Below are 27,598 nucleotides of genomic sequence, written 5' to 3'. Positions count from 1 at the left end.
GGGCAGTGTTGGAACTGGAGCTGTGCCCTTTGTAAAAATGTTTCCGCACTGGACAAAGCCCTTTAAAGGGGACCTGTCATAGAAACCAAAATACTAAATGGCATACATCATTTTACCATTCCCCTCAATTTTTTTTTAATCTGCCTGCTTATTCAAAAAAAGTTACAGAACAGAAGGTTACCGCCCACTTGGAGAATCAGAGCTAATTTATATATAACTATTCAGGGGCCATATCTGTCAAATTGGTGGACAGTTGTTTAGGGCACAGTGGGAAATAAAAAGATGTAGTCACCTTTAAAGAAGAACTTTCAACATCTTCACCAATTCTAGTTTTTAACATGTCAATAGGCTCCACTCCACTGATTCCATCTCAGTTGGAATTTTCTCTCTAGCCCCCACCATTCCTGAGCATCAAGCTCTGTTAGCTTTGATGCCTGATGTGCCATTTAAGCTCTGTAATGTGGGCAGTGTCAGGCAGGGGTGTGGCTCAGCCCTCCAATCAGAGGCAGTCAGTGTCAAAGCTCAGAGTCCCACCCCTTATCTGCTCCTGCCTGACACCGCCCTCCTGACAATAGAAACCAAAACTAACAACATTGATTGCTCAGGAACGGTGGCGACTAGAGGAAAAATTCCAACTGTCTCGGAATCAGTGGAGTGGCGCCTATTAATTGTTGTATAGACATCGACTTATTGGAGGTATTGAAAGGTCCTCTTTAGGCAATGGACATTTTGTGGGAAAAGTTGTGGCAGCATTTCACAGTATTTCAGCTTATTTCTATATATTTTATTAAGCAGATGTTTTTTTTTCCTGGCATTAGAAGGAACATCAATATAAACCCAAAGTAGTATTTAAAAAAAAAAAAAAAAAAAAAAAGGTAGTGATAGGACATTTTTTATCAAAATATCTATTCTTCTGCAAGCTTCAGGTTAATGAAAGTTTAGAAACTATTTTAGAAAGTGCCTTTAATTTACAATATTACTGTACAAGTGGAATCTATACCAAACAGCTATGTTATCGTAGATATAGGTGGCATTCTCACCAGTCATTAAATATAGATACATCACATTCGGTCTAGTCTCATACTCGGCATTGCACGATGGGTCCGTTAGACTCTACAGTATATTAAGCATAGAAAATAAGTTCGGGTATCTGTCCGCCTTGCACCCCGGTGCCATTAGTGCTGTCCGAGGAGCACTGGAACTGCACAGTTACTTTTCCGCACTGTACCTCAGTCATTCCTTCCTGTCCAAAGTAGCTCAGCTCATTGCCATCCAGGACCACACTGGCCGTGTAGAAGGTATCTGGTTCGATTTGCACAGGGTACTCAAACCAGACCGGAAATGTGTTACTGGACCCATCGGAAAAATATTTGCTTAGATTCTGTCCTAATATCACTCCTTGCCGTTTCAGTTCAATTTTGGCGCTATATTCAGCTGACCCGCAGCTGGAGCCATAGAGGCCGAAACCTGCAATAAACACCCTTTTATCCACAGAGAACTGAATGCTGTCACAGCGGCCTCTGTAACGCCATTGGTTACTACGGTAGGCACATGACTGAAAGCGGTGACATCTCTGAGGGACTAGACCTTTTCGGGGTTTGCTTACAAATTCTAAATCTGGCTTCTTAGCAGCTGTATACCAAAGAAATATATCATTCGTTTCATTAAGCGTCAACACTCCGGACTGGGCCGCGCCGTTGGCAAAATCGTCAAGTGCCATGGTCGGGATGCGGATTAAGTAGAGAGCTTTGCCCAAAACTTTCCTCTTGTTCTCTATAGTGGGGGTTAATTCTTGACGTTGACATTCGACTTCAGCCCAACAAAGAGCTGCCTCGAAGACAACTATTTCTTTGGCGTTTAAAGTCTCTCTTTTAAGGATACTTTCAAGCGTCTGAAAGTCAATGTCGCAAAAACCTTCGCTTTTCAAAGCAAGTTCCGCTTGGGCATCAATCACTTCCCAACACCTCTGGGTCAGATCAGGTTCTTCAAACAGGCAGCTCTGAGAGAGGAGAACACAGGCATTCTTTGCGCTCAAGCTGGTCTCTAGGAAGTTGACACAAGCTCTGGCAAGATGGGGAACGATATATTTTTTAGCAGCATACAAAGTTGCCAGAACGGTATCGGCGGCCAAGTCAATCTCATCGCAATACAAATACCTGCATAAGAGAAAACAGCATGTTACAAATGGTGGTTCCCAACAAACGGATTTTGGTCAATGGATCTAAGGTTGGAAAAATCCCTGGAGAAACTAAGCGAGATAACTAAATGTAACTACTTTCTGTGCTGCTATTCTCTGCGTTCCAAGCCAAGTACCCTCTACATGTGTAAGTGTCCTCAAGACTATGATCACACACTGTACTGCCTAAACACAAAGCATAAGGATAGTACAAGGACCCTCAAGAGACATCGAATCAGCCGAAAGTGAAATCTCTCAAAAGGACCAGCTCTTTTAGAAGCCATCCCTTACCTACGACGGATTTTCAGCTTTCCATAGTCACCATCTTCTCTGAGAAGACCATCCTCCTAGAAGACCACTTCTTAATGCAAGTTTGAGTTGTTGTCTCGAAGAGGTTTCACCGTACCATTTCCAAAGGTCACAAATGTCACTTGTTGTCTACCCCCAACCCCATTTTCTGTGATGATTTTCACTTTTCCATCTCAACTATCTTCTTTGAAAAGACCGACCTCCTCCGTGGACCACTTTGTAATGCAATTTTGGGTGGTCATCTCAAGCACTGTGTATCTCTTAGAAACGGGACCCACATTTTATGCTCCGAAAACTTGGCAGAAGAACAACAACCACAAGGTCTACATAACCCATCCTTATATTGCCCTTCTACCTTAGGATGGATAGACAGTGAAATGTTTTCGAGAGGACCACCCAACATTGTATTATAAAGTGGTCTTCTAGAGGGGTGATTGTCTTCTCAAAGGTTAATATGGAAAATTGAAAATCCTTTACAGAAAATGTGGTGTGGATAAGGGGGTGGTCTTCTCTTATGAGCTGGTCTTTTGGAGAGGGTTCACTGTATGTTGATCCCACACACCTTTACATGTACTTCGGTAGCTACACATAAGAGAGGATATTTCTACAGCAAATCCACACGACTTTCTTCCTCTACAATGAAAGGTGTAATATCCGGAGTGAAAATCTGCTGCAGAAATGGACATGCCGTGGGTTAAAAGAAACATCTGCACTAGAGATGAGCGAGTACTATTCGAAACTCCAGTTTCAAATAGCACGCACCCATAGGAATGAATGGACACCGCAGGCACGCAGGGGGTTAAGCGGCCGGCCGCTGGCAAAGTCTGCGTGCCGGCGGCTTCCATTCATTCCTATGGGTGCGAGCTATTCGAAACGGGAGTTTCGAATAGTACTCGCTCATCTCTAATCTGCACCACAGGTCAATTCCCAGGTGGAAAATCTCTGCAGAACATAGCGGAGATATATATATATATATATATATTTATTCTCATTACCATGGCTGATGCTGGAACATGTTGCGGATTTTCGGTGAAAATCTGTATGGAAAATCTGCATCATTTACTCTACATGAGCATTCACCCTTAGGGTGCATGCACACTACGTAACGCCGGGCGTGTATGAGAGCCGTACACGCCGGCGTTACAGCAGGGCTGCCGAACACTTTCCATTCACTTCAATGGGAGCGCTCGTAAACACCGCTGTTACGAGCGCTCCCATTGAAGTGAATGGGAAGTGTTCGGCAGTCTGCTGTAATGCCGGCGTGTACAGCTCTCATACACGCCCGGCGTTACTCAGTGTGCATGCACCCTTACTGAGGATTTTCCAATCACATCTTATAGGAGTTTCTTCTAAGCATCTCCTACTCTACGCAAGTATTTTTCTTAGTAAATCTCATTAAATAAGAAAATTAACCCCTTGTATGCCACAATATGAATGTAAATACTGCAGGGCACATGTACTTTACACTTCCGTAAAACCAAAAAATAAAACTCACGAAAATAAATGCATACAAATAAAAAACAGTCAAAAAGTGGAAAAAAAAAATAATCATCTTTCCATTGTCTTGTAGTCATAAATTGGCAGCACAGTATTATGTACACGATGGCTCGAGCACTTTTCCCTACTAGCGCTTGGGTTCGAACCTGAACAAGGGTAACATCTGTACACAATCCGTTCTCCCCAACTTTGTATGGGTTCCCCACTTTCCCGACCCATTCCATAGGTTAAACTGCCATGCTATGAAACGAGAGCTTGTGTGTAAGTGTCCGATATCGGGAAGTTACACTGTGACAGGGACAATCTAAATACATTGCCATGGAGTAGGTTGGTGCTATATTACGTTACTTAGCCGTGTTCCTGCCTCTGTTCTTACATAATCGGTGCAGGGATCCTGTGTCTCAGTACACTGCAGCAATAGACAAGCCCCACACTGTAGAGGGGTCAATGGCACGCTGCCATATCCTTGCCTAAGTACCGCACAGGCTACCGCTAGTATAGAGTCTACCCTCGTGAAAACAGCTGGAACGTTTCCGACATGCCCCATTTTCAGCTCCTTTCACACTTGGAGTGAGAACTGATTTGTATTGCAGAAGTCTCGCACTTTGGCGTCTCTTCTGCATGCTCGCTGCTCTTGGATCTAGTTTCATGCACCATTTCCCTGTACTTGCACTTGCATGTATATCGCTGCCCTCTGCCTCAATATATTAGTCCTAGGGACAGGAGGGATTCATCTGCAGCCCTGAAACCTAACAACCAATAGGTATATCAACAACATGTACTGCGGCGCTGCACACATTCACACGACTTATCGCACACTATATTATATTTAGTCACTCTTTACTGTACAGGACTGAGGTGTCCAAACCCCAAAGCTTTAGCATTTTATTCCATTTGTTCAGCAGGGAAAAAAAAAAAAAACAATCTGACAAATAAACCTGAACCGGCTCTCGCAAAGTTAAAATAATGACTCTAATAAGTCTCTGCTTAAAGGACATCCAGTGATTTGCTAAAAGCAGCAGCGAGGCTATGGAAGGATGGCGGCTAGATCCGGCTAATCGAATCTGCAGAGAACATTGACATAAGTGGACGACTTATTATAATATAGAGATAAAGCTTACTTCAGCATGGCAAGGAAAGCAGCAGGTTCAACATCTGGTATACGGATTTCATCTTTGTCCTCTGCGAGCTCTCCGTAAAACATTGCATGGAACACCGAGCTGCCGACAGCTAGGACATACTGGCGGTGAGGAGCACAAATGGTTAAGTGAGCATGTATACAGGATTCAGGGTCGCGTGTATATAGCACAGTCACAAAAATATAAATACACACACACCTATCCAAGAGGGATAGGTGGATGGAGAGAAGGATAGATGGATGGATGGATGGAGAGAAGGATAGATGGATGGAGAGAAGAGAAGGATAGATGGATGAATGAAGAGAAGGATAGATGGATGGAGAGAAGGATAGATGGATGGAGAGAAGGATAGATGGATGGAGAGAAGGATAGATGGATGGAGAGAAGGATAGATGGATGGAGAGAAGGACGGATGGATGGATGGAGAGAAGGACGGATGGATGGATGGAGAGAAGGACGGATGGATGGATGGAGAGAAGGACGGATGGATGGATGGAGAGAAGGACGGATGGATGGATGGAGAGAAGGACGGATGGATGGACGGAGAGAAGGACGGATGGATGGACGGAGAGAAGGATAGATGGATGGACGAAGAGAAGGATAGATGGATGGACGAAGAGAAGGATAGATGGATGGACGAAGAGAAGGATAGATGGATGGACGGAGAGAAGGATAGATGGACGGAGAGAAGGATAGATGGACGGAGAGAAGGATAGATGGACGGAGAGAAGGATAGATGGACGGAGAGAAGGATAGATGGACGGAGAGAAGGATAGATGGACGGAGAGAAGGATAGATGGACGGAGAGAAGGATAGATGGTCGGAGAGAAGGATAGATGGACGGAGAGAAGGATAGATGGACGGAGAGAAGGATAGATGGACGGAGAGAAGGATAGATGGACGGAGAGAAGGATAGATGGACGGAGAGAAGGATAGATGGACGGAGAGAAGGATAGATGGACGGAGAGAAGGATAGATAATATAATGATAGGTACATGGATAGACAGATGGATGATAATAGAACAGATATATTAAACAAGTAGAGGAACATACATAATAGACAGAAGGATAGATAAATAGACAGCTAGGGATGACAGATTAGAAAGACAGATAAATAGATAATATAATGATAAGTGAACAGATTAATAATAGAATACGTAGATAATACAAGGAGAGATCGAAAAGTAGGCAGAAAGAGAGATGGATAGATAGGCAGAGAGACTGAGGAGTAGATATAGAATATCTGGATCAGTATATAATACAAGAATAAGTAGATACATAACACAGTAGATAGATGTGCAGAGATAAGTCGGACTTCACTGCGATATCCTGCGTTATCTCGATTTCCATAGGACTGCCACTAAGTGTTTTGTAGTAACTCACTAAGTTATCGCACTGCACAAAAACATGTGACAAACTTAGCTCTGCTACATCCGTCCATCCATCCACACTAACCTATCAAGTCTTCTGTATCACATTTTAAGACTTGACTGAAGCTTAACTTTCTCAGGACCAAGACCAGCAGGGCTTACCTTATGTCCCGGCAAGCGCTGAGTCCCACTCGGGGGTCCCACCACAAAATACACATCTGCCATCAATTCATTATTGAACATCACAGAGTTCCTAAAGAGTTAAAACGGTTTACATGAACATTTGGGACAATAAAGAGATCTAAAATATAAGAGTTATAAAATTCTAGATAGGACACGTCTGTATATAAAGTCAGTGGTACAGACCCCCCAGAGCTGCCTCACCTCTCTCGGATGGTGCCATAGAGCCCCTGCCAGTTCGGGGATGGGATAGTGTTGTTGTTATTCAGATTTTGCTGGTGATATTGCTGCACGGAGTTAGAGTTGCCGTTGGCCGGCTTCTTGCTTGGAAAGATCTCAGCAGCCATCTTCTTCTTCTTTCGGTTTTTTAATGTGATTATTTCATAGCAAACTGGGGGTAACTTGCTGCTACTACTGGAACTGGCTTTTTTGGGACCCTTCTTTGACCGATTCTTGACAGTTTCTGGAAGCATCAAAAAGAAAGTGAGACATTTCATGTTCTTTCCCTTGGCATCTACCATCAGTATTTTAGTTCATGCAGCTTCAAAGTGGAATATCTGCAAAATCCGAGCGCCAAAATAATAAAAAAAATAAATAAAAAAAAGACAGAGACTTTTGCTCTTTGCAGACTTCAAGTTTGATCCAGCACTTGATGTGATAAATCTATTCCGAGCATGTCTCCTGTTTTATTTCCTTCAGACACGGCACAGCTGGGCCACCTATTGTGCGGCGGAGGAAAGGAGAGTGCGGCTAGTTGTCTGCATTTCTTATAGTAAATTAGGTTAACAAGATCGGATTCTGCTTAAAGCACAGATAGTGCTTTGGCTGACTCGAGTCGTGCGCTGAATGGATCTGAAGAGAGTAGAGATTGCAGCTTTGCAGATGGTGTCAGACAGTCAATAGCTTTGAGCCAATAGCTGAAGCCACAGATAATGATTGGACCGAGCGTCGCAGCAAGAGTGTTTGGAATATACATCGGCTCCCGGTTAAAGGGGACATGGTATACAAAGTATATAGGGAAGCACACAAGCAACACCGGCTAAACTGTATAGGGTATACACTATATACATACACACACACATATATATATATATATATATGTGCACTAATATATGGAGGTCATTCAGCATCACATCTACAAGAACACAGATTAACCCCCGTCTTTTACTAGTGACACCCTCGCCTTTGGAAACAGAACAATTTTACTCCCCCCCCCCCCCCAACTAACATAATGGGCTCTGACAGCGTCTCCGAATTACTAAGCCGTGTTAATGAGGCCAATGGCTACGGCAGACGTACAAGAGGGGGAAAGTGTGAATATTCTCCAAACAAGATGCGCCGAAATAATAGAAAGTGTCACTTCTCCCCCCACCCCTACTGCAGATTTGGCTTGGAAGGGATTTTAGGGAATACGGGGCAAGCAGTCAGATTGTCACCATCGACCTTTTTTTCACGGATCGGAGTTGAATTGATTTTAAAGGCTGATGTCACATCTCACGTCTGGGGAGGGGGCACTGGCACTCCTAATGAATCATGTGCCAGCGTGTATTAGGAACCAGTGTTTCCTCTGGTGTCACACCGTTTGCGGGATGATGTTGTTATACAGTTGTGTTACAGTATAGGGTGTATACCGCTGCTTACCTTACCCTATACGCTGCATTAAGCGTGCAGGATCCATAGGTCCATCTATTTATAGCCCAGGAAAGCTCTTGTAACAGCACAATGACTGATCTCTATCCAGGGAGTTCCCCCGCTCTATTGCTTGCTGCAGGAAGGCATCGGCTCTGATGTTAACCCTTCAGGTCTAAACTGTTACAGGATAACATTTTCTTATTACGTTTCAGAATCCAGAAAACTTGATAACTCAGCACATAACTGCGATAGATGGGACCTCACAAGATCCAAACCAACTGAGCAGAGATAATGATCTAGGAAATGTCATGGCTTCAGGGCGCACAGGCAAGGATTCTGTACTGCAATGTATGGAATATATACGTCTCCGCACTATAGCGTCGCACGGCCTCCATGCATTGCCATAGAAGCTCTATAGGCCTCTAAAAGACAGAATAACAATGAATGGAGCCTGATAGAGCATGCCGTGTCAGAATCCAACATTATGTACTGTTATATCAATGGGGGGGGGGGGAGCCTTAAAAAGGATGTTTTATCACCTTCACCTCCATTAATAGACATCCCGCCACTGGTTCCAGCACAGTTGGAATTCTTGTTCTAGCCCCCACGGTTCCCGAATAATCAGTGCAGTTAGTTTCAGCACATAACATGCTAATCAGGCTCTCGACTGTCAGGTGGGCGGTTCCTGGGAATAATTAACATATTAAGCGTTGAATCTGACAGATAGGATTGCTCAGGATTGGTAGGGGCTAGAGAAAAAATTCCAAGTGCACCTGGATCAGTGGAGAGGGACCTGAATAATGATCCTGGAATGGAAGAAATTTAACGGACTGAAAAAAAGCCCCTCGGCCAGGAGGTAGCGAACACATAAAGGTTAAGAGGTGCCAAGTGCACTTGGAAGCTCTGGCGGCCGTCCTTGCAATAGAGTCTTTTCTCGAGGTGTACGATTTACGTATTAGACGGACCCTTTATAGTCACGCAGCCAGCTGGATGCCGGAGATGCCATGACGCCCAGTACAGGCCAAATGTAAGAGTTGACTGTATGCCTGGAGAAAAGACTGCCAGTCCCGCAACGGCTTGTCCAAATGTCACTAAGTGCACGTATCTTGACTGATGACCCTCAAAACAAAACCTTTCCCATAAAGGGTTTAACCGGCAATATTAGAAATCTTCTTACCAGATTTACAGATTCAGGCTGGAGACACACAGAGGTTTTCTTGGCTTCTGGTGCAGATTTTGCTGCAGTTTATTGAGCCAAAGCCAGGAGTGAATAGAAAGGGAATGAAGGAAGCTCTTCTACGTCTCATTCCTGATTAGAGATGAGTGAACACTATTCGAAACAGCCGTTCCGAATAGCATGCACCCATAGAAATGAATGGCCGCTTCCATTCATTTCTATGGGAGCATGCTATTCGGAACGGCTGTTTCGAATAGTGTTTGCTCATCTCTATTCCTGATGCTAGTGTTCTCCTTGGGGACCTAAAAAACGGAAACCTAATCCTCTTATATAGCTGTGGTTACCTGCGGACCCCTTAGAGAGGAAAGTGCTGCATGCAGACCTGCCTCAGGTGCCTTCGGGGAAGGAAACCCCGAACGTAGTTCAAATGCTAATGTGAACACAGCCTAAGTTATCTCCTCCAGGCTTTGTCTCAATAAGCCGCAGCAAAATCTGTATCAAACTCTTCCGCGTGTGACTTCCATCTTCACTACCAATTTTTTTTCCCCAATAATACGGGAACTGTACCGAGAAAATGACCTCGTGTGTGCAAGACAATGCATGCGCATGACCAGCTTAGGTTTCCTGTCACGGGCGACGTCCTGCTGGAGCGCGGGAATGTCCTGTTTCTATTCTTCAATGACATATACGGCGGTTGTAGGCGGGTTAAAGTATCCGATTCCCAATTGGAGATCAAGGCAGTTAATGGGTTGAACAGATTTTCCCACTAACAACTATCCCCTAGGTATGGAATAAGGATCTACTCACAAGAATGGCGCTCTCCATTTCGATGATAGCAGTCGTCTGCAAATGTGAAACCAGTCTATTCGGTGTTTACCCCCCCCCCCCCCCCCATATTATATTCCCTACAATGCCCTATATCATGTACTCAGTGTATGGAGACCTTTAGGGAATGTTCACCGCAGCTTTCATCCACTCAATAGGCTAGGGATGGATGATTATGACCCAACAACTCCCAGCATGCATACTCGCTTTGCTGTCCTTGGAACTCCCATGGAAGTGAATGGAGCATGCTGGGAGTTGTAGTGCCGAAGGTTGCTGACCCCTGCACTGAAATGTGTTATTTACCTCTGAGGACGCTTATTTTTCTAGTGACCTATTTCCAGCTTTGCTTTCCATTGAAAACAATGGCAAGCAGAATCACAGCCGAATATGGCCTGATTGTGAGGCGGAAGCCACTTTTCTCTCTGCAATTTTTCGGACAGAAACCAGACAGATCCCATTATAGTCAATGGGGTCTGCGGAGAACCGCTTTTTAAGCAGATTGGTTTTCCGTTTTCAGGTTCCCAAGCGGACCCAAAGAAGAGAAACTTCTATGTAGGTGTGAACCTAGAGTAACACACTCAGTGGACACCTTATGAGTGATTTAGTGTCCCAAATAGACCTGACGGGTTCACTTTAAACAGCTGAAAGGTGGGGTGCAGGATACTAAGGGCTAGTTCATACACGGCTAGTGACCGCATATTTTGGTCCTGACTTTGAAGCGTGTCAGAATCAGGCCCAAAATACGCATGCCGCGACTGTTGCAGCTTCCTGTTCCGGCGTAGGCCCAAATGAATGGGCCTAGTCCAGAGAGATTGTCTTGATGTGGATGCACCACAGCAATTTCTGGCGTGGTGTCCGCCTCAAGAAAGGGCAGCTTCTTTTTTTCCACGACCGGGAACAAACCGCTAGCGGAAAAATGATCGCTAGCAGTCCACATAGACCTCTATTGAGAGGCGGCGGATTCCGCGCCAAAATCCGCTCACTCTTGCCCTGTGTGAACTAGCCCTAATAATTCACAATATATACAAATTATGCCATAAACGGATTAATGGATGAAAACAAAAAATAAAATAATTGATGTAAACGAAAGACAAAAACTGAAGTTGGGGCCTCACGGTGGCTCAGTGGTTAGTACTGCAGTCTTGCAGTGCTGGAGTCCTTGGTTTGAATCCCGCCAAGGGTAAAAAAAACATCTGCAAAGAGTTTGTATGTTCTACCCGTGTTTGCGTGGATTTCCATCCCATATTCCAAAGACATACTGATAGGGAAAAATGTATATTGTGAGCTCTATGTGGGGCTGACAATCTACATTAAAAGAAAAAAAAAAAAACGATTTTTTTTTTTTTGGGGGGGGGGCGGGGAGACAAAAGTATGGTATACCATGATAATGTAATATGGCACATCTTAGCAGACATGAAAAGTCCTCCTTAAAGAGAAACCTCCTTGGTGAGACTCGTCTGATCAGTACAGCTCTGGTATTAAGGACCAATGCACACAAGGAATACCTGCCAGAAAGTAAGATACAAACATCGAGCAGAACTCCTGGCATAGTGATCTAGGAGTCCTTATTTCTGTGCAACTCTACTTTCCCTCACATGGCGTTTATGCTTCGTTTTCAAGCGAATCTCATTTCCAATTCGTGGTAGAAAAAAAGCGTTGTGGACAAACGGCAATTTCCAAAGCCTTTGTGGTTTCCCTACAGGTATAATTGAAGCAGAAAGTCTGCTGAGAAAAATTCTGTGGACTTTCTGTGAAAAGCTGCGGGAAGAACCGAGATGCATTACCGCCGCAGTTTTTCCCGAACGCTTTATTGCTGCAGGACTCCAAGGACACCTTAGCCTTATACAGTACAGATGGGCAGACGGGGACCAGTGACAAAGATCGCTACGATGCAGAAGAGTCCCAATCTCCTGGCTGGATAATCCAATCAATGTAGACTGGATTTTCCGCCTCAGATTCCGCATCAAAATCTGCCTGCAAAAAAGCTAGCCCTAAGTAGGTACTCTGACTCCAAGCACCATAGTCTATGAGGTTCGGAGTGCCTGCCGGGCTACTGTCCTGTCCTGTGACCACATTCTCAGTATGGTACAGCAGTGACAGAGGAATCCTAGCATTATATAGGACTAGCATGCTTGGCGTTTGGGTGTCAGGTCAGTGCTCAGTCTGACTGATAGATGTCCACGATGTGGAAGAGCAAATACACCCCTGTGAAGACGGCCTAAGGTTGGGGTTCAGTGGTGACTTTGACAGAGACACTCATCACATGGGAAAAAAAAAAAAAACTCGCCCATTTACTTCAATGGGACTAAGACTGAGTTCAGACAGGGTTTTTTGGTCCAGAATTTGATGTGGGGGCCACCTCTGACCAATAAATGGCTAGCTGCGACTGGATGCCAGTGCAGTGCAGACAGTACAGCGGCATCCTGCTCTGGATTAGGCAGGTGTCGTGGAATCCACCTGAAGAAAGAGCAGGAAAAAAACTGAAGGTTTTCTGCAGCGGGTTTTTGCAAAATATACTGCGAAAAACCCTAGCTTATTTTTCCCGCCTCTTATTTATTCCAATGTACTTTTCAAGGAAGAATTGACCAAAAGATGGGTCATGAGGCTACTGAAATCTGCTCCAAACTCCTACTGAAATGAATGGGGGAGTAGGGAGGCATTTATAGAGGAGGATTCCGCCTCCAAAATCTGCCTGTAAGAACCTCAGTGTGAACAGGCCCTAATGAAGGGAGCGCTAGGTTCACATGGTGTTTGAGCCTCTGGCAATGTTGGGTAGTCCGCGAGTAAGAACTTTTAAAGCTGTCAGGGTTTTTGTTTATTGGGTCCCCAACTGGACCGAAAGAATGGAAACACAAACACTGGTGTGCACCTACTTACAGTCACAACACAGTGGTCACAAAAAAAACAAACGTCACCATTGTGTCGCCGCAACTCGCCAGATGTAACGCGACCGTATTTACCGCCATTAGATGCAGACAGTTCAGCGCGGCCATCTTTGGCAATGTCATGTGTGTGGCCACCAAAGTCGCCATGTGGTCTTCTGGTACACACATCAGCGCCAAAGTCTCCACTTTGAGACTGCCGGGAACATGCTGCGGTTCTGACTTTTTCAGCAAACGACGGACACCGAACGGGCCCCCATTATAGTGTAACGTTGTTGTTTGCTATTTTAACAGTCCGTGACCAATGGATCAGAACAATGGACAGCTCAGCTGACTTACAGCTATAGTTTACACACTTGCAGAGTACTAGGACCAATGCATGGATTTACGGAGGTTTGCGTTCCTCTTGGAGAACCTACGCCATTATTTACATTGAGGATCAGACACCTATGTGCAGGGCAGAAATCAGAGAATGACCCTGATGAATAGATGCACCTGTCACGTGACTGTATGCAGCACACAACACTACACAGCAAAATCTGCATGCAATTCCCTTGTGTGAACAGCGCCCTACAACTTGGTTCCCATTCTTTACATGACAATCTCCATTACTCTTTGCACACACACCAGTCTATTCCACCAAGTGCATTATTCTGCATTTGTCAAGGAAAACCCAACAAATTCTAAAAACTATTTGACAGACAATTCGATCACGTGAGCGATAGTTGGCTGTAGAACTACAAGTCCCAGCAGTGACTAGAGAGCTGCCCTAGCGATTGCAGGCAGTGCCCCAGCCATGTTGATGCCGCGCACAGTCCGACAACCCTCCGCTATGACCTAGCACAAGCCGCCGGCCATCACTGCCCACAGCCACGTATCGTCCTCCTACCTCTCCTGCCCGCACGGTGCCACCCGGTGACCGACACTCCGAACGTACCGGAAACGGAGACTCCGTAACCCAGCAAAACAATCTCTGCGGTAAGTCCCGCCCCCTGTAAGAGCCTCAGCTCCAATAGGTGACTGGCGAGCGCGCGGAAGCCAATCAGATCGCAGCTAACAATGGCGCCTAGCGACCGGACGGGTGAGAGGAGAATCGTGATTGGCTGGGCGAGGCGGTGGTCGTAGGGAGAGCGAAATACGGGGAGGAGCCGAGGGAGAGGGAGCCGGAACGCGGTTATAGTGTGAATGAAGATGAATAAAGGAGACCTTTAACCACTTCAGTACCAAAGACCAGACACATTTTCGGTTTTTTTTTCCTATGGGCAGTTTTGACGGCTCTGACATTTTTATCTACTATAAAAACTTTTTAAAATAGTTTCTCCTCTGCATTACGGTATTTTGTATGCTGTCATGAGGGGGGAGAAGGGGCTAGAACCATTAATAAGGGCGTGTTATTGACGTATTATTTTATTTTAAATTATTATACTTCAATTTTAATTTTTACTCTTTTATTTATTTACTAGCCTCTGCCCGCGACTTCGCTTGCTGGTTGTTGGCGCCATATAATGAGCATGTTGTTGGTATTGATGATCCGCCTGCTCTGGCGTTTCAGCAGCTGTCAATCTTGCCTGCCGCTGAACTCGTTCCTCGTGCTGTGCCCGCGATTGTTCCAGCATGTCAGCAGCTCGCTGGGACGCCATATAATGAGTGTGTTTTAGAGTCGATGATCCCCCTTAGCTGCGCTTGAGGAGAACTGTGCGACTTCTGGCTCCTTCATAGCTGTCGTTGTTTGCGACAAATTAGATTTTCTTCTCCCCGACATGTTTAAAATTGGCAAACTGCCAATTTGGATTAAAGGTGTTTGCCCATGTCCTTTTGTCAGCACTGCCTGGAGCAGATCAGATAATATGCAAATATATATAAACACTGAGGGTTAAGTGTGTTTACTCAGGGCTTGGTCACATCTGCGTTCTGCTCTCCATACTGCAGGTTTCCGTTTCCTGCATAAAACAGAGCAGGATACGGAAACCTGCAGGAGTCTTTCTCACCATTCATTTGAATGGGTGAGAAAGCTGAGCGGCGGTGAGCGTTTTAGGCTCTCCGCCGCAAAACCGGGTTTTATAATCCGGACACAGAGTCGGACATGCAGTACTCTGTGTCCAGATTAAAAAACCCGGTTTCGCGACGGAGAGCATAAAACGCTCACCGCCGCGCACGGCCGGACCCGATCTGTGGTTTCCGTCTTCTGGCATGCAGAAGACGGAAAGCACAGAACGGAGACCCTGAACGCAGGTGTGAACCTAGCGTCAGAGTGATAACAGCCCTGGCTGAGATAAGCTGCTGCAGGAGCAGTATAATATAGTATGTGAACTTAAATTCATAACAGTCTTGAAGCCATGTGATTTATGGGGATAAAAAGTAGCCTATGTTTTAATCGCAGTTACAATTTATCTGTGTGCCGAATTTCATTCAAATCCGTTCAGCCGTTTTTGCGTGATTGACAAATTTATAATATTAGTAGGATTAATGTATGTATATTTTTTTTACATTTTGTCCTTATGAGGTCATAAGAGACCTTTGAGGACATCTGATCACATATTTTTTTTTGATAGGGGAGGGGGGTCAGATACATATAGCCTCAGTTGCAGGAGGAATACAACCTCCTGTCCATAACTATAGAGATGATTTAGGTCCTGTAGAATCCAACATCTCTAACATACGCTGATTCGGCGGATCACGTGATCGCTGGGTCAAAGGGGATCCACATCATGGCAGCTCCCATAGTGATTGAGAAGGCAGGGATGGTAATAAACTGTCCCTGCCTTCTTTATGGGAGCTCTGGCTGTAGTTACAGCCGGCTCCCCATTTCTGCTGTTGCACAATTTTGTGCAGCTGCTGAAAACTACAAGGACGTTTTAAAAACCTTCATGCACAACTTTTTTGATGGCCCTTTCAGTTTAAAAACAACAGGCACTTAACAGACCCCACTATAGTCCCTGGGGTTCTTTAGGCTCAGTATCCGCTATTTTATCTGTCGGTCCACCTGATAGCCAATGCTAGTGAGAACAGTATAAAAATGGCGGAAACCCGACGGACACTCGTCAGACCCCATAGACTATAAAGGTGGCCCGTGAACCTAGCTTGAGACTGGAAATTTTTGTTCAGGCTGTGTTCACATTTGTGGTAGACTGAGAGTCTGATTGCTGGGGGCCCAATAACTGAATGAGGGACTGAAAGTCCTAACAAAGCCTCTTTGTGGGGGCCACACGGTGGCTCAGTGGTGGAGCCCCGGTGTTCAAATCCCACCAAGGACCAAAAAAACCATCTGCAAGGAGTTTGTATGTTCTCCCCGTGTTTTCATGGATTTCCATCCCATATTCCAAAAAAAAAAGACATACTGATAGGGAAAAATGTACATTGTGAGCTCTATGTGGGGCTCACAATCTAAATTAAAAAAAAAAAAAAGCCTCCTTGTGAATGGAGCACCAGTGCCTGGTCCTCCCCTCACCCCCATGGTGCTGCTGGGACTGTGATGAAGCTAGCTAGCGGGAATAAAAAGTGAGTGACTCCCATTGAAGTGAATGGGAGCCTTTTTTGCAGGCGGATTTTGAGGCAGATTCCACATCAAAATTCTCCTGCAAAAAACTCGGTGTGAAAAAATCCTTCCCAACTCCAATCTGGCAGTCCGTATAAAAACCTTGGATCAAAATCATCTTACAAAAGTGATAGCCCTCACACAGCTATGTAAAAGAAAAAAGAAAAGTCAGTAATCTGGTGATGTAAGGAGAAAAATGTGATTTGTGCCCAGAGAATAGGGTTAACGGGGGTCTCCAACGCAGAAAGTTAAGGGAACCACTGAGCTACATTTACAATTCCCTATCATTGTATTTCCCTACATAGCAGCTCTCTCGGCCACCCAGACAGGGATCAGCGGCAGCGCCCCGTGCCCAGAGTTATGGAAAGTCTTGTTTCTACTTAAGAACATAACATTTCTGTCTTCCAGAACGAGCGCTCTGGCCAGACCACCTACTTGTTAAATGCTCATAATACTCCTAAGAGGTATGATGGACTATTTCATAACTACTGCGCGTTTGTTGTGATGAAAAAAAATGTAATAGACGTACTTGTGGTGCAGGAAATGTAGAGAACAGCTTGACAATCCAAAATAATATCCGTAAAACTAAATCACTACATGTTTAGAGCCAGAAATAGTGTCAGGACTTGGCATTTGCCCAAGAAGACCTTCTGTTATTTTCATACAGTTGCTGCTTCCTGTTAACACCCACATAATGTATTGTTTTAATTATTAAGTAAATAGGCGTCATTATATGCAAATTTACGGAACTGTGCACAATACAAAGACCGCCATTTTATATGATTTCCAGGAGAAATCACAAAGCGTAGACTTCTCAGAAGAGAAGACAAAACCATCATGAAATAGAATATAAAATTTTATAATTAAACTACCGTACATACTCGAGTATAAGCCGAGTTTTTCAGCACAATTTTTGTGCTGAGAAAGCCCCCCTCGGCTTATACTCGAGTCAAGCCCAAAAAAAAAAAAAAAATATTTATTTGGGGGGGGGAGGGGGAGTCTATGACCAGCCACAATGGTATGTATAGAATGTATAGAATCTCCCATAAAATAGTGAAAAAAAAAACAAGCTTTAAAAAAATATAAAATAAATAAAAGTTCTAAATCCCTCCTTTCCCTAGAATACATATAAAAGTAGAAAATGACTGTGAAACACAATCACATTAGGTATCCCTGTGTCTGACAGTGCCCGGTCTACTGAATCTAGGGGATCTGCAGTGCTCCTGTTCCATCAGGAAGGGATTAATATGAGCACTGCAGATCCCCTATATACAGCCAGACTGAATTCCAAGTGGGGGAAAAAAAACCCAGTCCTCAAGCTCAGAGAAGGGGCAGACAGACAACCAAAACACCCCCTCCCCTTTCCCAGCACCCAGCAACTACTGCACCCAAAAACTCAGTGTATGTCAGGGGTTTAACTATGGCGGCCGCCCGGGAGTCGGGTGGCCGCCATAGCCACCAAGTGTCTACTGTGACAGCCAGCGCTAATGCCTCTGATCGGTCCCCGGACTGATCGGAGGCATTGATCCCGGTGGCGCCATTTTCCCGGAGGTGCATGGGTGGCGCAAGCTCCAGGGCCGACATCACGTTTCCATGATACGTTTCCAGCTTGTCTGCAGTAATTTCCTTTTGCAAGCTGGTCTATGCAGCCTGCAAAAGAAATGATGATTTTTTGCAATGCATTAGCATTGTAATGCATTGCATTAGTGATCAGACCCCCTGGGGTTCAAGACCCCTAGGAGGTCTAATAAATGCAAAAAAATAAATAAATAAATAAAGTGAAAAAAATATACTTTTTTTTAAAAAGTATAAAAAATTCAAATCACCCCCTTTCCCTAGAACACATATAAAAGTAGTTAAATACTGCGAAACACATACACATTAGGTATCCCTGTGTCCGAAATTGCCCGCTCTACAAATCTATAAAAATATTTTTCCTGTACGGTAAACGCCGTAGCGGGAAAAGTAGTCAAAAGTGCCAAACCGCCGTTTTTTCACTGTTTTGATTCTGATAAAAATTTGAACAAAAAGTGATCAAAGCAAAAGAATTTCCCGAAAATGGTAGAACTAAAAAGTACACCCGGCCCCGCAAAAAAAGATGCCCTATGCATCCCCGTACACTGACGTATAAAAAAGTTACGGCTGTCAGAATATGGCGACTTTTACAAAAAAAAAAATTGAACACAGTTTTGGATTTTTTTTAAGGGGTTAAAATGTAAATAAAACCATATAAATTTGGTCTCCCCGGAATCGTACTGAAACACAGAGTACAGGGGACATGCCATTTTGGCTGTACAATAAACGCTGTAAAACCGAAGCCCGTAAGAAAGTCGCAGAAATGCATTTTCTCTTCAAATTCACTCCATTCTGACTTTTTTTTCCAGATTCCCAGTACAGTATACAGAAAAATTAATGGCGGCATCATGAAGAAAAGAGATGGAGATGTTAGATAGTAAGGCATGATTACCCAGCTCTATTGTGAAAAAAAACTGTCTCTCTATAGTACAGATGTCTCTCAATTTTGAGGAGTTCTCTCTTCTCCCCCCCCCCCCTCCATAGACTACATAGTCACAGATTTGATATATTTAATAAAGAAATATTTTTAGTTACACTTTAATGTAACTGATGTAACTGGTCATTAATATCAGATCGATGGCAGTCTGACACCAGATATACAGAGAATAATACAGGAAGCAGATAGCTCTGTTCCCTGTGTAGTGGCCAAATCATGTTACTGCAACTTGGCTTCCATTCAAGTAAATTGGAACCAATCGGCAGTAACCTGGTTTTGCCACTACAAAGGGAACAGATTGGCACGCTTCCTGCTCCATTGTCGGTGTTTCGGTTGTTCAGTTCATTGATGGCGGTCAGATTGTCGGATTCCCACTAATCTTATTATGATGACCTTAGTATAGGTCATCAATATTATCAGCCTGGAAAAGCCCTTTTTCCATTATGTTAAACTTTTCTAAGATACAGAGGTTGTCCAGTCGATAATATTTTTTAAATCAGACTCGGAATGCTGTAAAAAATTTTTTTACCTTACTAATCTCTCTCGCTTCCTAGGTTCCCTGCTGGTCTCTACCGCCTGATCTTGACATACATGAAATGGCTACTCATTCAATCACTAGATCGGGGGTGGGGGGATCACCACTACTGCCAATGATTGACCGAGTGGTCATTTACTTGTGTTGAGAGGGACCAGAAAGCAAAGGCTGGAAGTGGACCTGTATAGTGTGGGACAAGATCGGGGAGAAGCCGGGGGTCAGTGAGGTGAGTGTGATTTTTTTTAAATTAGACAGCATCTTTTTGGGCTGATATTGACAAAGATCCATGTGGTTCAGATGAAACACAGAAAACCAATACAAATATAGAACTCCACGGCAGCCAAAAGAGAAGACATCGGCCCCATCATGGTTAAACCAGTTTGACTTGTATTCCCTTTAAATATAAGTATAATGCGATACAAAACTACAACCAGTAATAATAGTTCTCCACAGTAGAACAGTGTCAGCGTCTTTTCTGCAGGCAATAACTGTTGAATTTTAATTTAGGAATAACTTCAGAGACCAAAGGCAACAAGAGTGTAAGAAGAGATCAAATCAGACAAATCCCATTTATTTATTTGACCGTGTCATTATAATATGTTAGCCGAGGGCTTGCTGCCAGCAGAGTCGATCTAACTTTCGATAAAGCATGCACACACTTCTGCTTTCACCATCTCATTTTTTTCATTAAGCATTTGAATACTTATATAGTATAAAGAACACCAGTCAGTAATGTCAGGGGTACAGTGTCATGCAAAATGACCAGTATGTTTTATAAGGAAGGGCAATAATGCATTGACACACTCATTGCAATTAAAGAGGATCTTTCACCAACTATTCCTTCACCAACCTTCACCACCTATTCTAATTCTTAGCATTTGTTAGTAGACACCGCTCCACTGATTCCAGTGCTGTTGGATTTTTTCTGTAGCCAATCCTGAGCAATCAGTGCAGGTAGTTTTGGTGTCTGATGTGCTACTTAAGCTCTGTAATGTGGGTAGTGTCAGGCAGGGGGTTTGTTTCAGTGCACCAATCAGAGGCAGCCAGTGTCAATGCTCAGAATCACACCCCTTTTTTGTTCTTGCCTGGCACCGTCCTCCTCACAGTACCGAACCTAAATAGCATATCAGGCAACAAAACTAACAACAGTGATTGCTCAGGAAGGGTGGGGGCTAGAGAAAAAATTCCAACTTTGATAGAATCAATAGAGAGGTGTCTATTAGATGATGTAAAGAGTTGGACTTTTTGGAGGTGGTGAAAAGTTCTCTTTAAATCTAGTGATAAAAAAAAGTAAAACTCAAAAATTTCATAGTTTGGTGACGCTAGCAAAATATATAAAGGTGAAAAAGGTGATGATGGCTGAGTCTCCATTAGCTCTTACTTCTTGGTTTTCAGCTTGAAGAAGCCTACTCAGCCAATTGATGGCTAAGACTGGTCATTGCAGAGGCCTGTACGGGGCATTTCAAGGCATTCCCAGTGTCAAGATATGCGCAGCATGGTAGACAAATCAGTATCTTATTTTACTCTTCCCTGTAGCCATACTGGATGTACTGTACATATTAAAGAGGACCTTTCACCATCTGGGGCACATGCGATTTAATACACCTCTAGAAAGCCGATAGTTCGCTGAGTTCAGCGCACTATTGGCTTTACCGTTCTGTGCCTCCAGTGAAGAGCTATCGGTGCCGGTACCGTAGCTCTTCACTATCAGAAGGGCGTTTCTGATAGTCAGTCAGGAACGCCCTTCCTCACAGAAGCGTCTATAGTGCTGTACTCTGAGAGGGAGCGTTGTTTACTGCCCAGCAATGACGCTGAGCGATGAGGAACGCCCCCCCCCCCCCCCAGTACTTGTCTATGGACGAGTACTATCAGAAGGGGAGGAGGCGCACTTCCACAGGTAAGAGACGAATAGCCTTTTTAAAGGCTATTCCGACGTGGTAACTAGAAAAAAAAGTGTTTTAGTGGTAGAATCCCTTTAAGGAAAAGAAGGGCGTTATACGGTACAATAAAGGAGGAATGAATTGTCTCCAGTCTTTCATCACTGCTGTGTTAAAAAAAAATCAGTAGACTACAACCATTGAAGAAAAAAAATAAAAATAAAAAAAGGAAGATATATGTCAAACTTTGTTCAGTCATGCTCATTGTAAAAATGAAATATTCCAAGAAAGAACATCATACCGTGAATGTCAATAAAAGGGAGATAAAAAATAATAAAATTGGACGAACGACTTCAAAGCCTTCTACCTTCACATGAAAATCTAATGGTCACTCTTTTCCTCTATTTTCCCTCTTGCCTGTGGGCAGTACAGTGTAGATTGCTGATCGGGAAGTGTAAGTATCGCTGCAGGCTAATGTCAGCCAGCTCGACAATGTTTTTACCTTCATATTATCAACTTTTACACTAGGGCTATACAGACTCTTTATGTAGTTCTGATTTATTTTAGTAATATATTGTAATATTTATGTAGTACGGTGCAAAAATTTTAAGGAGGTGTGAAAAAAAAGCACCCGCACAATAAAGTCATATTCACAGATAATAATTCACAAATAATGCAGATGGCAAATGTAAACATTAATTTCGGTGTGTTCATTCAGATGTCGTTCATTTGTTTTTTGTGCAAAACCCTACGGAGCCCATCCTGTTCACTGATGCTGCTGATGTATCTCAGGTGCATCACATCAATGAAAGTCTATGGGTCAGTGAAATAAATCATATACTCGTGCATCTCAATAAATTAGAATGTCATCAAAAGTTCTGGACTGTTACTCACTGTGGTCAAAGTGGTCAGATGAAAGTAAATTTTGCATTTCATTTGGAAGGTCCCAGAGTCTGGAGGAAGAGCAGAGAGGCCGCTGTACACAATCCAAGCTGCTTGAGGTCTAGTGGGAAGTTTCCACCATCAGTGATAGTTTCGGGAGCCATGTCACCTGGTGGTGTAGGTCCTCTGTGTTTTATCAAGACCAAAGTCAGTGCAGCCGTCTACCAGGAAATTCTAGATCGCTTCCCTCTGCCCACAAGCTTGTCGGAGATGGAATTTTTATTTTCTAACAAGACTTGGCCCCTGTCCACACTGCCAAAAGTACCAAGACATGGTTTAATAATCACAGTATCACTGCGCTTGATTGGCCAGCAAACTCACCTGACCCTAACCCCATAGAGAATCTATGAGAGACCCCAGACCCAACAATGCAGACGAGCTGAAGGCTGCTATCATACAACCTGGGCTTCCACAACACCTCTGCAGTGCCACAGGCTGATCCCTCCAGGACACATTGCCACATTGATGACGTCATTTATGCAAAAGGAGCCCAGACCAAATACTGAGGGGATTTACTGGACAGACTTTTCATCTGGTCAACATTTTATATAATATTCTAATTTTCTGAGATAATGACTTTTGGGTTTTCCTTGGCTGTAAGTCATAGTCATCAACATTAACAGAAAGAAACACTTGGAAAATGTCTCTCTATTTGTAAAGACTCAATATAATATATTATTATTATTAATTTATTATTATTATTTATTATTATTACTATTATCATTTTTCAATTAAGTTACTAAAAAAATAACTTTTTGATGATATTCTAATTTTTTGAGATGCATTAGTATGAGGATTTGATTATTGCAGTGAATTATTACAACTATTAAAAACAAAATAGATTAATTTATAACTATTCCTTTTATTATTATAATACACAGAATTAAAAATATCTTTCTGTATTCTGTGTGCCGCTGCTTTGCAGACTTTCCATATGTGTCTCTACGGTAACAGACTACAAGCAATCCTTTTGTAGTCTGATGCTGTAGTCATGATCTTACCCTTCATTCAAATCTGTGTTGGTATTCCATTCAGGGGAGTCCGCATGGGGACCTCCCCCCAAACGAAATACCAAACGCATTTGCAAGCGCTGTGCAGTGAAAGCACACAGACCTCATAGACTATAATGGGGTCTGTGTGCTTGCCGCGCACTGCCTGCGTGAATCATGCAGACAGGAGAGTAGATGGTGAACTACTTTCCTGTCCGCACGATCCCTGCGGAGATCTGGCGTTAAGTACACGGACGCCATCATAGTCTATGGGGTCCATGTGCTTTTACTGCACAGCGCTTGCAAATGCGTTTTGTATTCCATTCGGGGGGGGGGGGGGGTCCCCATGCGGACTCCCCTGGACGGAATCCAAACGCTTCTCTGCCATGTTTTATAGCTGTAGAACAATTTTTTTACTAACCGTTTTCTATGTTTTTATTACACTGATTTTTTTTTATGCTTACTTCTACGTTGTAGTTTTCTCCTCTAGATTTCAATTGAATTTTTTTCAGGTATCCTTGCAGAAATAAAAATAAAAACAATTTCCATCTGTGAAGTTTCTACTGTTGCTCCTATTTCCTCTGGCTTTACTAATGGCCTTTGCCATTTAGCTGAATCATGTATATTTATAAGCGTGACCCCAAACCCTTGACATGATGATCCTGCTGAAATGATATCAGGTTGTTTCTCACAGTGTTCTATAAAATATCCTTTTAGTGGCTTTATTGCCGTGCGCTGGGCTCAGCTGGTCATTGTCAGATAATTGCTGAGTTCAACAACAGAATCTAGAACAAAAATCAACAAGACGAGGGAATGAATAGAATTGAGATACCTTATGATTTATTCAAAAACAACAGACGCAGATACATGGAACAAACGGAAACAGTCATGGCTAAACCTTATATTAGAAAATATCAAAAAGAGGATTCGCTACGTTCAGATTATAGCTGATTTGATTTGGAAATAAGGCAGCAGAGTCTAAAAGCCCCTTCCACATTAAGGGACCGTGCACACGGAGTTAAGTGCGAGCGCATTTTAGCATAATACACGTGTATAGAATACACGTGTAAAAATAACACTCCCATTGACTTCAATGACATTTTACACATGTAAAAAACATGTCGTGTTTTTTGGCGCGTATTTTGACGCGTTTTTTACAAAGTCATTTATTGCAAAGTCAATGGGAGTGTTATTTTTACACATGTATTCTATACGCGTGTATTATGCTAAAATCCGTGTGCACGGGCCCTGAGGCTGAGGACCCACATTGCAGAAACGAAGATTTTTTTGTGGCAGATTTTGCTGCAGTTTTTCTGAACCAAAGCCAAGAGTGGATTGAGTAGAAGTATAAGCATAAAAGTTTCTTATATATTTCCCATTCCTTTTGTAGCCATTCTTGATTTTGGCTAAAAAAAAAAACGCAGCAAGAGATCAAGCGCAGTGAGATATCGAGAATAATCGAGGTTCCCGCTTCAACAGTGATTGGACGGAACCCATTACACCGACGACATGAGCTCCCAAGTCCGTCAGAACTACCACCAGGACTGCGAGGCCGCCATTAACCGCCAGGTCAACCTGGAGCTATATGCCTCCTATGTCTACCTATCCATGTCTTATTACTTTGATCGCGATGACGTGGTATTGAAGAACTTTGCAAAATACACCAATCCCACGAAGAGCGTGAGCACGCCGAAAAACTTCAGAAGATGCAGAATTAACGTGGAGGATGAATTGTCTTCCAGGATGTGAGGAAGCCAGACCGTGATGAGTGGGGCAGCGAATGTGCCTTGTAGCTGGAGAAGAACGTCAACCAGTCCCTTCTGGATCTGCACAAATTGTCTACAGATCGGAATGATCCTCATCTCTGTGACTTCTTGGAAACGCACTACCTTGATGAGCAGGTGAAATCTGTAAAGGAACTGGGTGACCATGTGACCGACCTCCGGCGAATGGGAGCCCCACAAAATGGCATGGCCGAATACCTCTTTGACAAACACACACTGGGAGAATGCCACGACTAAGATCTCTCCTCTATCCTGCTTCATATACGCTTTCCTCTTAATATTCTTTTGTGAAAATTTATTTGTTCCTTGCTATTTTTTGCCACCAATAAAGCTCTTCTACTAGTAAAGAAAAAAAAAAACGCAGCAAAATCTGCAACACAAAAAGCTGCGTTTCCACAATGTGGGGCCTTAGCCTAAAACATTGAAAAATAGATATATCAACTACTGTAGATCATTGTGTTCCAGCAGTGAGGTTCACCCTGGCTTTTAGAAGTTATAATGTTGTGTTCATAAGTGTTACCTAAGCAGGAAAACACACTTTTGGGCAGGGTTAGGCTGGGGTCCCACGTTGCCAGAACACATCGCTTTGGCCAAAGCGTTTTACATTACATTTACATTTCTGGCGAATCCCATCCACACATTGCATTGCTGTCTGGGCATAATAGAGGCAAAAATTTAGCAGAGGAAATCTCTGCAGATTTTCTGTAAAGCGAAGGCCAGTTCTTCCTTATGCGGTGCTTTGCACAGAAAGTTCGCAGAGGTTTCTTCTGCAGGATTTAAGCGATGTATTTTCGCAATGTGGGGCCCTGGCCTAACCCGGCCCAAAATTGTGTATTCCTGTTTAGGTAACATCTATGAACACGACATCATAACTTCTAAAATAACTTCTTTCTACTTCAATTATACCCATAGGGAAACCACCAGCATTTCCCTAGGTATAATTGATATTCTGCGATTTCCAAAACTGCTAGAGGTTTGGAAATCTCAGCGTATCCGCTGCGCGACTGTAAGGGTGCATTCACACTGAGTAAACGCTAGCTTATTCTGAACGTAAAACACGTTCAGAATAAGCGGCGTCTAAAGCAGCTCCATTCATTTCTATGGGAGCGGGGATACGAGCGCTCCCCATAGAAATGAATGGGCTGCTTCTTTCACTCCGTGCAGTCCCATTGAAGTGAATGGGGAGTGCCGGCGTATACGGCAAGCTCTGCTCATGCCGGAGCGTACACGCCGGCACTCCCCATTCACTTCAATGGGACTGCACGGAGTGAAAGAAGCAGCCCATTCATTTCTATGGGGAGCGCTCGTATCCCCGCTCCCATAGAAATGAATGGAGCTGCTTTAGACGCCGCTTATTCTGAACGTGTTTTACGTTCAGAATAAGCTAGCGTTTACTCAGTGTGAATTCACCCTAAGGCTGATGCCCCACGTTACACAATCACAGCTTTTTTTGTTACAGGTTTTGGTGCGTTTTTTTGAGCCAAAGTCAGGATTAGATTGTGAAGAAAATAGAAGTATAAGAAGCTTCCTTTATATTTCCCATTCTTTCTGTGCCATTCTTGGCTTTGGCTTAGCAAAATCTGCAGCAAAGAATGCTGCATTTCCGCAAAGTGCGGCCTCAACCTAAATCACAGAGTTTTTTTCCGCCATGAGCAAACCGTGCCATTTATGCCACTGGGTTCCCAGCCTAAAGAACACAACGCGTTTCCGCCACGGTCTTCTCCCAGCATTTTTTTTTTTGCTGGGACTCACCACATGGGACCTTAGTTATGAAGTCTACCCCCTTTCAGAAGCCAATTTTTTCAGGAATTTTTCTGAATATTTAGGACAATCCTGTGCTTGATACCACATTGTGCATTCCACCATTAACAGAAATTAGACACAGAAGCCCAGAGATCCTGGCATAGAAACTCCGGGGGGATCCGCAAAAATGAGTTTGGAAAACTCTTGAATAAAGGATAAAGAGCTGCAGTTTTCGAAATGAAGATCTGTCTCATAGTTTAGTTTGTCATCTAAAACAAATAAATGTGAAAAGTTTTTTATAAAATATCATGCCCTAGAGTCTTTGTGTCTACATTTCATCTGCTCTCGTGCAATTTCTTCTCCTGATTACACATGGCATTCTCTGGACTGTCAGTTGGTTTTAGATTAAAATTTAATTGGAAAGTTTGTTTGTCGGCTGCCGGATTAGCATTATTATAATAGAGTCTCACTTCATCTGGTGTGAATACTGCTGG

The 27,598-nt window shown here is 43.5% G+C and overlaps 1 protein-coding gene and 1 pseudogene across 2 annotated transcripts; one reads left to right on the top strand and one right to left on the bottom strand.

The window, feature by feature from the left end:
- Positions 1–896: 896 nt before the first annotated feature.
- Positions 897–14,176, bottom strand: BTBD3 (BTB domain containing 3). 2 transcript variants are annotated; one of them, XM_075267371.1, is made up of 5 exons: positions 14,077–14,176; positions 6,876–7,134; positions 6,654–6,744; positions 5,104–5,222; positions 897–2,156 (listed from the first exon to the last, which is right to left on the bottom strand). In XM_075267371.1, the coding sequence occupies exons 2-5, from the start codon at positions 7,016–7,018 to the stop codon at positions 1,124–1,126; spliced, it is 1,386 nt and encodes a 461-aa protein (XP_075123472.1). In that variant the 5' UTR covers positions 7,019–7,134; positions 14,077–14,176; the 3' UTR covers positions 897–1,123. The 2 variants fall into 2 exon arrangements, with proteins under 2 accessions (XP_075123472.1, XP_075123471.1); XM_075267370.1 differs by lacking the exon at positions 14,077–14,176 and having other exon boundaries at positions 6,876–7,544.
- Positions 14,177–25,010: 10,834 nt separating this feature from the next.
- On the top strand, positions 25,011–25,697 carry LOC142196566 (ferritin heavy chain, oocyte isoform-like; annotated as a pseudogene).
- The last annotated feature ends 1,901 nt before the right edge of the window (positions 25,698–27,598 follow it).

Source organism: Leptodactylus fuscus, chromosome 3 (genome assembly GCF_031893055.1).
Source record: "Leptodactylus fuscus isolate aLepFus1 chromosome 3, aLepFus1.hap2, whole genome shotgun sequence".
Taxonomy (NCBI): Eukaryota; Metazoa; Chordata; class Amphibia; order Anura; family Leptodactylidae; genus Leptodactylus; species Leptodactylus fuscus.
The sequence above is the reverse complement of the archived record's forward strand: the minus strand, read 5'-3'. Positions and strand labels throughout refer to the sequence as shown.

Coding starts and splice junctions, on each gene's coding strand:
- BTBD3 (XM_075267370.1), bottom strand. CDS start 7,192: ATGGTAGATGCCAAGGGAAAGAACATGAAATGTCTCACTTTCTTTTTG. Junction 6,745..6,875: donor TATGGCACCATCCGAGAGAG/GTGAGGCAGCTC, acceptor TTAACTCTTTAG/GAACTCTGTGATGTTCAATA. Junction 2,157..5,103: donor GCTTTCCTTGCCATGCTGAA/GTAAGCTTTATC, acceptor TCTCTTATGCAG/GTATTTGTATTGCGATGAGA.